At 55.3% G+C, this 9030-nt stretch overlaps 3 protein-coding genes across 3 annotated transcripts; 2 read left to right on the forward strand and 1 right to left on the reverse strand.

Annotated features, from left to right (window-relative positions):
* Nucleotides 1-425: 425 nt before the first annotated feature.
* POSPLADRAFT_1067600 (hypothetical protein) lies at nucleotides 426-2323 on the forward strand (the record flags this gene model as incomplete). Its single annotated transcript, XM_024482202.1, has 6 exons — nucleotides 426-476; nucleotides 527-942; nucleotides 1003-1159; nucleotides 1219-1839; nucleotides 1899-2002; nucleotides 2062-2323. 6 exons carry the CDS (start codon nucleotides 426-428, stop codon nucleotides 2321-2323), a joined length of 1611 nt encoding a protein of 536 aa, XP_024335188.1.
* A 279-nt stretch (nucleotides 2324-2602) lies between these two features.
* POSPLADRAFT_1154643 (hypothetical protein) lies at nucleotides 2603-3316 on the reverse strand (the record flags this gene model as incomplete). Its single annotated transcript, XM_024486865.1, has 2 exons — nucleotides 2603-3193; nucleotides 3245-3316. Coding segments are annotated over 2 exons (663 nt in total), but the record flags the coding sequence as incomplete, so codon positions are not given.
* Nucleotides 3317-5586: 2270 nt separating this feature from the next.
* POSPLADRAFT_1041436 (hypothetical protein) lies at nucleotides 5587-8129 on the forward strand. The gene is made up of 7 exons (XM_024477911.1): nucleotides 5587-6124; nucleotides 6221-6311; nucleotides 6367-6666; nucleotides 6720-7112; nucleotides 7173-7392; nucleotides 7442-7707; nucleotides 7766-8129. The coding sequence occupies exons 1-7, from the start codon at nucleotides 5626-5628 to the stop codon at nucleotides 7833-7835; spliced, it is 1839 nt and encodes a 612-aa protein (XP_024335190.1). The 5' UTR covers nucleotides 5587-5625; the 3' UTR covers nucleotides 7836-8129.
* Nucleotides 8130-9030: the final 901 nt, after the last annotated feature.

The raw sequence follows: 9030 nt of genomic DNA on the forward strand, positions 1-9030 counted from the left end.
ATGAATTCCGCCCTCAAATGAAGTCCCCCTCACCTCCCGAAGACGGCGGGAAGGAGCCTGGTTTTCAGTACGCTTGGAACATATCCATAAAACCATGTGCAATATCCTCCGGTAGGGAGGAAACAGGCACTGTGAGGAGTCGAACAGGACGCGATCACGTGACAAATTTCAGATGTGTGACACGGAAATATCCCGCGCTTTCAGCATCACAACTTTCGATAATTAAAATCAGACAGTACTCGATGGTGAGTCCAGATCTTCTTGTGGGCATGTTCAAAGAGTGGCATTGACTACAAAGTCCAGATCGCTTGACTCGGGGGGTTCGACTCGGAGTCCGATCAATCACGTGATATGTATGTGGACTCTTACTTCGAGTCAGACTCGAGCGAGCGTACTGAGCACTTGGCCCACAACTTGTCCCCAAAATGCGATATTTTTCCACAAGAGGGAAAGATCAACTACTATCTTTCGAAGAGGTTGATTTCTCAATGAGCTAGAGTAGAAACCATTCTAAACGAGATTGCAGACCGTCCTCACGGGCCTCGCGCCGAACGGCGGGCTATACATCCCGGAGAACATCCCATCGCTACCACACGGTTGGCAGATCGCGTGGAGGAACCACTCGTTTGTCGACCTCTCAGTTGAGGTTCTCTCCTTGTACATTTCTCCCGACGAAATCTCTCGCGCCGAGCTGCGGGCCCTCGTCGAGAAGTCGTACTGTACGTTCCGCCATCCTGATGTCACCCCTGTAAAGAAGTTGGACGACAAGACGTACGTTCTGGAGCTCTTCCACGGCCCTACATTTGCATTCAAAGATGTTGCATTACAATTGCTGGGCAATCTGTTCGAGTTCTTCCTAGTGAGGAGGAATGCGCGGAAGGCTGCGGGAGAGAAGCAGGAGAAGCTGACGGTGATTGGTGCCACAAGTGGTGACACCGGAAGGTGATTCGTATCTCTAAATTGCCCCTTCTCGTCTTGACCATTCGTCCCGCTTGCCTTTAGTGCTGCCATCTATGGGTTGCGAAACAAAGCAAACGTCTCCATATTTATTCTGCACCCGAAAGGGCGCGTCTCTCCCATTCAAGAGGCACAAATGACTACCGTCACCGACGTGAACGTGCATAATCTTGCCGTCGATGGGACATTTGACGACTGCCAGGTGCACGCGTAGCCTTTCCGCCTTGATCTCACTCATTGAACTTGTTTTCCATCTCCTAGGACATGGTAAAAGCACTCTTCGCCGACAAGGAGTTCAACGCGACACATCGCCTCGGCGCAGTCAACTCGATCAACTGGGCTCGCATTCTCGCGCAGACTGTCTACTATTTTCTCGCATACTTCCATGTCACACCGCAGCTGCCCGCGGGCGCTGCGCTGCAGTTCGTCGTGCCCACGGGCAACTTCGGCGACATACTCGCGGGCTACTACGCGAAGCGCATGGGCCTGCCGATGGCGCAGCTCGTGGTCGCGACGAACGAGAACGACATTCTCGCGCGGTTCTGGCGGCACGGCGCGTATGAGAAGGTCGATTCCGGCGTGGGGGCCGGTGCCGCCGCAGATGGTGCGTCGGACGGCAAGCAGGCCGCCGGCGGCGTGAAAGAAACACTGAGCCCGGCGATGGACATCCTCGTCTCGAGCAACTTCGAGCGATTGCTCTGGTACCTCGCGTATGAGGGTGCGGCACAAGATGCCGCTTCTGCAGACAGGGCACGCACAGCGTGTACAACGCTTGACGGGTGGATGAGCGAGATGAAGAGCGACGGGCGAGTACAGGTCCCCACTGCTGTACTGGAACTGGCGAGAAGGGATTTCCTCGCGGACAAAGTCTCGGACGAACAGGCATGTCTCTCTTACCGCCGGGTCGCGATTTGCTCACTTACTACTGTGGTTATCGTCAGACATTGGAGACAATTCGTGCATACTATAGCTCTCAACCGTCGTACGTCGCCGACCCACATACAGCCGTGGGCCTCACTGCGGCGGGAATAGTCGCACCACACAAGTGAGCTCCGACTTAAACTCATGTTTCTCTGGCGATACTGAGCAGGAAACTCCTCGCAGCCCTCTCAATGTATTTCAGGTCGTGCTATCAACGGCACACCCAGCAAAATTCTCAGAAGCAGTGACGCGCGCCCTGAGCTCTTCGACGAGTTTCCAGTTCGAACGAGACGTACTTCCAGAAGAGTTCAAGGGCTTGTTGGAGAAGCAACGTCGAGTCATCGAGGTGGAGGCGCCAGACATCGAGCTGGTGAAAAAGGTCATCGAGCAATTTGTGGAAACCGAGACCACCGGTGAAGCGGCGCCAGCGCGAGCTAGTGTGTAAAAGGAACGTGATGTAGAATTGAGAGGTAAAAACACAATTGCGGATGCATGTTCCCAAGTAGTCCCTATTAGACCTGTACATTAGCGCGCAGCACATACACTAGCTGGGTGGATATGTTACGATCTACATAGTCCATGATGAACGAACGGAGAGAATAAGCGAGTAACGAAGGTGTGCGGATCGAGAGCGGGACGAAACAAATAAATGTCAACCGCCTCGAGACATACCATATCAATGCGAGTCAATCTGTAGTAAGAAATCGTGTGTTTGCGGACTGGGCTACGCGCGCGCAACCTCAGCCTCTTGCACGGGCAACTTAAATTGTCGCTGTGCGGGGGTATTGGGACGACTCCGGATCTTCCGCCACCACGTCCGCTGCCCCTCGCTCGGCACACGGCCCGTCTCGAGAGCAGTCAGATCGGGCAAGCTCTCCACTGGCAGCTTCTCAATGCTTACGGCACCGGTGCTGTCGCTCCGCACTGATGCCTGCGTAAGCGAGAGCGAGTCGCTTGACGCGTCGTCGCGCTGCTCCGCCTGCGCGGGCGGCAACGGCGCGTAGTACGTGAACGGAGATGACGTCGATGCGGCGGTGGGAAGCGGATTGAAGAGGGTCTCGATGAGGTCTTCCGTCGAGCGTAGGCCGGCGTATGTCGCTAACGCGTCACCGTCTACGCTGCCGTCGCTGTGCATGAATGCATGCTCGTGCGGGTGCATGTCGTGCGTGTACTCGTCAAGCTCACGCGCAATGCTTGTTCGGAGTAGGTCGTTGTTCGAGAGTAGGCCTGTCACCGACGCCATAATCTCACCTTTACGCAGTGGTGGCGGCCGGTAGTGCTTCACACCACCAACGTACTCAAGCTCGATCATCAGCTGGGCCAAGGGTTAGTAATGTGATCGAATAGCGTGGCAAAGGGGACGCACTTTCAGCGTCGCATTGGTCTTGCTCTTCCGCAGGAGATAACGCCGTGTGACCGGCCCCGCATCGGCGTATTCTGCTAGATTGAGGTAGACCGCGCCCAGACGTGGTTGCTGAGGCGAGTTCGGGTCGCCGGGGATGACCCGCTGTACCTATGTCAACTATGACACCATAGCATGCTAAATTCGTGCGACACACCTGCATGACTACCAATTTGAGCTCGTTTGGAAGTAGGGCGCTGGTCTCGCGGTGCACGTCCATTTGCACGAGCACGTTCACGTCGTAGTTCATTTTGACGTTGTAGTTCTGCAGTGGCCGCCAAGGCGTCACGCCCCGTGCGACTGAGCGCGGCTCTCCCGGCCGCTGCTCTGGCGCAGACGATGTGGATGGTGCCTGTTGCACGATGCCAGGCGTAGGCGTGACCGGCGGCACAGCAGTCTCCGGTTCCTGGGGGAAATCGCCTGACGACGCGCGTCGTCGATACGACTCGTCGTCCGTACCGTCGTATTCTGGGCTGCTGCCGTCGCCTGTGTCGTCCTCCACGTACGAATCCACCTCCTCCTCAGCCGGCGTCACCTCGATCGCGAGCCCCACATCGGATGCCCTGCCCTTGCCCTTGTTGCGGGACGGCCACGAGCGGTTGGCCTTCATCTTAGATAGGATCCCCGAGCGCGACTGGACATTCTTAAATTTCCAGCGTACGGCGAACTGGCCGCTAATAAGGGGGACATTGGATAGCTGCTCGACCTTGACATGGACCTGGAAGAGTGCGTGCTTAGGGAGTAGTTGACCCAGCTGTGAGCGCAGGGCATGGGGCAGGACGTGTTGCTGGTGGTCAGAGGCACTCTCAGAAGTGCTTGCGGTCGAGGCAGAGGCCGCGCTAGATGTTCGAGAGGGGTTCTTCATTGCGTCGTGAGACACTGAGAGATGAGAGCATAAGATATAGTGGGAAGGAAAGACATGCCGGCCGAGGCCCGCTCAGACTGATGGATAGGGTGAAGCAAGCGCCAGATGATGTGTGGTCCTGCACCCACCGCGCGCCCGATGGTAGCCTGACACAGGTCCGGGAGTGGCGACGAGTGTAGTACCTGTGCTAGTAGTGTGTGGGAGAGAGGTGAAGGGATCGACGGCGACGAGTCGGATATTGTTGGTGTCCGTTCCACCCGGTGATGAATGCGTTGCGATGAATAGCCCCCGACCGCACAAGCTGATCGTTGTGCAGCAATACTCGCAGTCCAGTCGAACGACGGTCACTTGCAGAGAGCCAGCGAGGTGTGTGTTCGTCGAGAAAGGAGCGAGGAAGGGGGATCCGCTCGACGCGGAGGACGGTGAGGCGAGCTGCTCGGCCTTGCTCGGCTCATGTCGGGACGTCACGGCCGTGACACATCTTCGCGTGCCGATTTTGACTGCTCACTCGGCACTCGTCAGCAGGATTGCCCGGAACTATTTCTTGCGTCACAGGGGCACGATAGAATGACTGGATACCACGAGGGAAACAATACACCCAACCCCCGGCCTTGAGCTCGAGAATAGCTAGCAGACCTCACTGGGCTTGATGCCGCCGGCTTCGTCGCTTGCAGCAAGGCAATCTCATGGAAGTCACACAACTTCTTAGACGCGTATTCAAGCGAAGGGCAGCACCGTGGCAGGTGGGAAAGGGGGCGCTATATTAGGCACAGTTCACACTAAATATGGCATATTGGCATTGTCAGTCCAGCCCTCCCTCCCTCAGTTACAGCTATGGGATGTTCATACAATATATCTCTCACAGCATTGTATTATTTGCCTCCTGAGTTCACCGCGACGTCAGCGCGAATGAAGTGATGTGGTCACGCTGTGACATGATGCAAGGCAGGGGTAAGCGTGACAGGTGCCTGCGCCTAAGGTTGAACCACGCCCACGACGTCGTGCACGCTGTCCTTCGCTTCTTCTTTTCATTCTCCGTTGTCTGGACCGTGTTTTGCAAACGATACTACTCAGCGGTTGGTCTGAGTGGCTTTCATACACTATCGCAAAGTCTTAGATAACAGCCTGTGTTGAATACGTCGTCGCGAGGCAGGGCAAGGCGAAGCACCTCATCTTATTGTGTGGGTGACAGTACTCGCTTTCTCGCGGTCTTGTGCTCAGTGCTGGTTCTAATCAACGCGATCTAGACGATCAGCGGTACACGCTCTAAAGTCCTATCTGTCCGTCCACCACTCCCCGACACTCTTTCATGGCGTCCCCGTCTCTCTACCGCACGCACAACATCACCCTCGCCGAGGCCGAGCGCACCCCGCGCTTCAGTAGGACGTACCGCTCGGGCCTTGGATCGCCTTTCCTCACCACATCCGATCTCCCACCGGACGGCGAGTCCCCGCACAACGGGCCTTCGTCCTCGTCCCGCATGCTTGAAAATGACGAGCTTGAGCAAGTCGACGGTGCTTTTGCTGCGGTTCCACGTGCACTCACCGTCACGCGTCCGCCATCGCCAACCCCTAGTTTCCGCACCGAAAGCTATTCGATCATCAACTGGAATCCTGAGTATCCTTCTGCCTATGCCGCTTCCGAGGAGGGTGCGCCCTACTGTCTGCCACCTGGGCGTCGAACTGTCTCTGGTTATTACGCCTTTGCAGGCCCCTCGCCACTGAAGCCATCAAGGAGTTTGACGCTCGGTATTGCACGTATCTGGGATGCCCTGCGAGAGGGGTCGCCTGGGAAGAAGAACAAGCGACGACCTAGTCTCCCGTCGGTGTCTGTATGGCGGGACGGCGTTGTCACCGACGACGAGGACGGGATCAGGGAATTCATTGACTACTTGAATATGCCTCCATTAGACGGCGAGGAGGGTGAACTGATTGATGACGAAGCATGCTTCATCAATGTCACTCGCATCACCGGTACAGGTAGGTTCTCTCTTTCGCTTCGCGAGTTTCATCATGCATTCTCGATATATTCGAATTGCCACCGTGGAGCTCTGCTAATCTGCACTTTGCCCACAGACATCGTTGGGCATCTACCTGTCGAGCTGGCTCTTCATCTTCTTTCATATCTCGATCTTCCGGCCATCCTTGCGTGTTTGCGTGTGTCCAGGTTCGTAAACTGGGTGCTACCTTTACTTGACAATGTTTAAATCATGTTTACGCAGACGCTGGAGTCATCTCGCACGGGACAACTCTGTTTGGCGCACGCTGTTTCAACGTCGTGAATCTGACGGATGGCGGGCAGACCTGCGTCGTGCAGCAAAACCCATGCCCATACGTTCCTCATTGTCCGCATCGCGATTGCTTGTGCCGGCGCCTCTCGAGGTTGATTGGTATGGAACATACCAGACCCGTGCAGAGCTTGATCGGCGGTGGACGGCGAGCCCCACGATTGCTGGGACAGAGACCCAGGGTGCGGCGGCTTGGGAGCCGAAAGTACGCCGAATATCCGGGCACAAGGACAGGTTCGTACTCCTTTGTAGCTGACTGCCGGTGTGCTGATATCAAGAACGTATAGCGTGTACTGTCTTGAGTTCGACTCTCAGCGTATCATTACAGGCTCACGAGATCGTACAATCAAAGTGTGGAGCCTGAAAACGGGCCGTTGTCTGGCGACATTCTCAGGACACCGCGGGAGTGTGCTGTGTCTCAAATTCGATAAGGACTGGGACCTCGAAGAAGGCGACGATGGCTCGTGGTGTGAGGACGATGCGCAACGGATCTGGAGGCGCGGGTTCATGGTGAGCGGATCGAGCGATTGTTCAATCTGCGTCTGGGCACTATACGCGCGCCCGGGCGCGGGGGACGGCAGTGGGGACGGCGAGGTGGCGGCTGAGATGGCGGCCGTGCTACGGGGTCATTCTGGGGGCGTGTTGGACCTGCGGATCGACTCCCGCTGGATTGTCAGCTGGTACGTTGATCCGTTAATTATCTCGCACCTGTTTCTCTGACAACGATGGCGGCCTTCCAGCTCAAAAGATGCACTCATTCGTGTGTGGAACCGCAAGACCCTGCAGCTCCACTGTACGTTCCGTGGGCACGAGGGCCCTGTGAACGCGATCGGCATGCAGGACAACAAGGTTGTCAGTGCGAGCGGGGACGGGAGGATGATGCTGTGGGACATTACGTCTGGGGAGCGTCTTAGGATTTTTGAGGGACACGATCGCGGCTTGGCATGCATCGAGTTCAAGGTATGTCCGAGTCCCGGTCACCGTGTCGTGCTTTCTCACTCCACTGCAGGATGATTACATCGTCTCGGGCTCGAATGACTGCAAGATCAAGGTGTGGCAGGCATCGACGGGGATGTGCCTGCGTACAATTGTCGGGCACGATTTGCTCGTGCGGGCGCTGACGTTTGACCCACGCAGTGGCCGTCTCGTGAGTGCGAGCTACGATAAGACGGTCAAGGTGTGGGATATGCACACTGGCAAGATGCTCCGCGAGTTCCGCGGCTGCCATGTGAGCCATATATTTGACGTAAAATTCGACCACTGCCGCATCGTGAGGTAAGTCGTCCATATCCGCGCCGTGCATCGTAGAATTCTAACGGCTTGTTACTCTCAGCACATCGCACGATCAGAAGGTCGTTGTGCTAGACTTCTCCGACGGGCTCGACGTCTCCCTCTTCGTGTAAGACCACACGCTCCAGAACAGATTCATCCACAATGTATTTATGATTACCGCATCGGTTTATCTCGCATCCAATCACGCGTTATTTAGCTTCGCTCTCTCTGTGTATACGGTGTTCACCGTCTTCGATCGTTCTTGTGTATACCCTCTCTTTCCTGATTGTTATGGACAGTCTTGTGATTCTAGTAGTGTACACATCATCCCCTTATTCCTCCTCGTACCATCTCATTGACTCGTCGTATACCCCTGTCTGTATTTGTTCAGCCTTGCACTGCCACAATGTAACAGTACTTGAAACTCATATTGTTGTCAAAACACAGCCCCAGATATCTGCCAGGATCTATCCCCCTCTCCCAGCTTTGTAGCAAACCATTCTGCGTGAGTAGACCATCGCGTGCAAGGACGGAAGCTAACATCACATGTAAACAATACTACGTATGAATAGTATAGAGACTTCCCCGGCGCCGGGCGGATATTAGGAAGAATAAATCGAGTGACTATTGGGAGAACACAAACGTTGTCTGCTAGACTGCTAATTATGTATATCTGGCAGGGCCTACGAATGTGTCAAGGAGTAGTATCGATGTAGTGTTTATGGGAGACCGTCTATTACGAGAACGGCGCAACACTGGCACCCACAAGCCATCATGTGATCGCGTCTCGTGGCGCGAACACGTTCAAGTTGATGAAATGCGCGCCGCGCCTTGCCTCACATTTGACTCTTCGTAAGGCCATTTTTTGCACATATTATAATGGACCCGTACCACGCGTATCTGAAAACAATCGTTCGCGATGCCGCGCATCATGACGGTCGGGGTGTGGAGAGTAACAGTGACGTTCCGCAGAAAGTGAAGGAGTACGCTCACCTTCTGAGAGGCGCATTCGAACTTCCAGCGTGGGTGAAGGAGGTAAGACACTGGATATCTATTCTCGCTCGCCACTAACAGGAAATAGGGTCCATATCCGTGGCTGTACCCTCGAGTGATACCATTAGTGCAGGAATTACAGAGTTCGTCTCGCACGACATGCCGACCTCAGGCACGCGGAGACGGCGAGAAATCAAGAGACGCATCCCTGAGGCATATCTTCAACGCCGTTCTCAACGACTGCGCCAGCATAAGAAATGTCCTTTGCGCCGATGAGGAGATCGGCACATGTAGTCCGAAGGAATCATTCCTCTGCATATTGGTTCGGAATGC

Source organism: Postia placenta (assembly GCF_002117355.1).
Source record: "Postia placenta MAD-698-R-SB12 unplaced genomic scaffold POSPLAscaffold_15, whole genome shotgun sequence".
Taxonomy (NCBI): domain Eukaryota; kingdom Fungi; phylum Basidiomycota; class Agaricomycetes; order Polyporales; family Adustoporiaceae; genus Rhodonia; species Rhodonia placenta.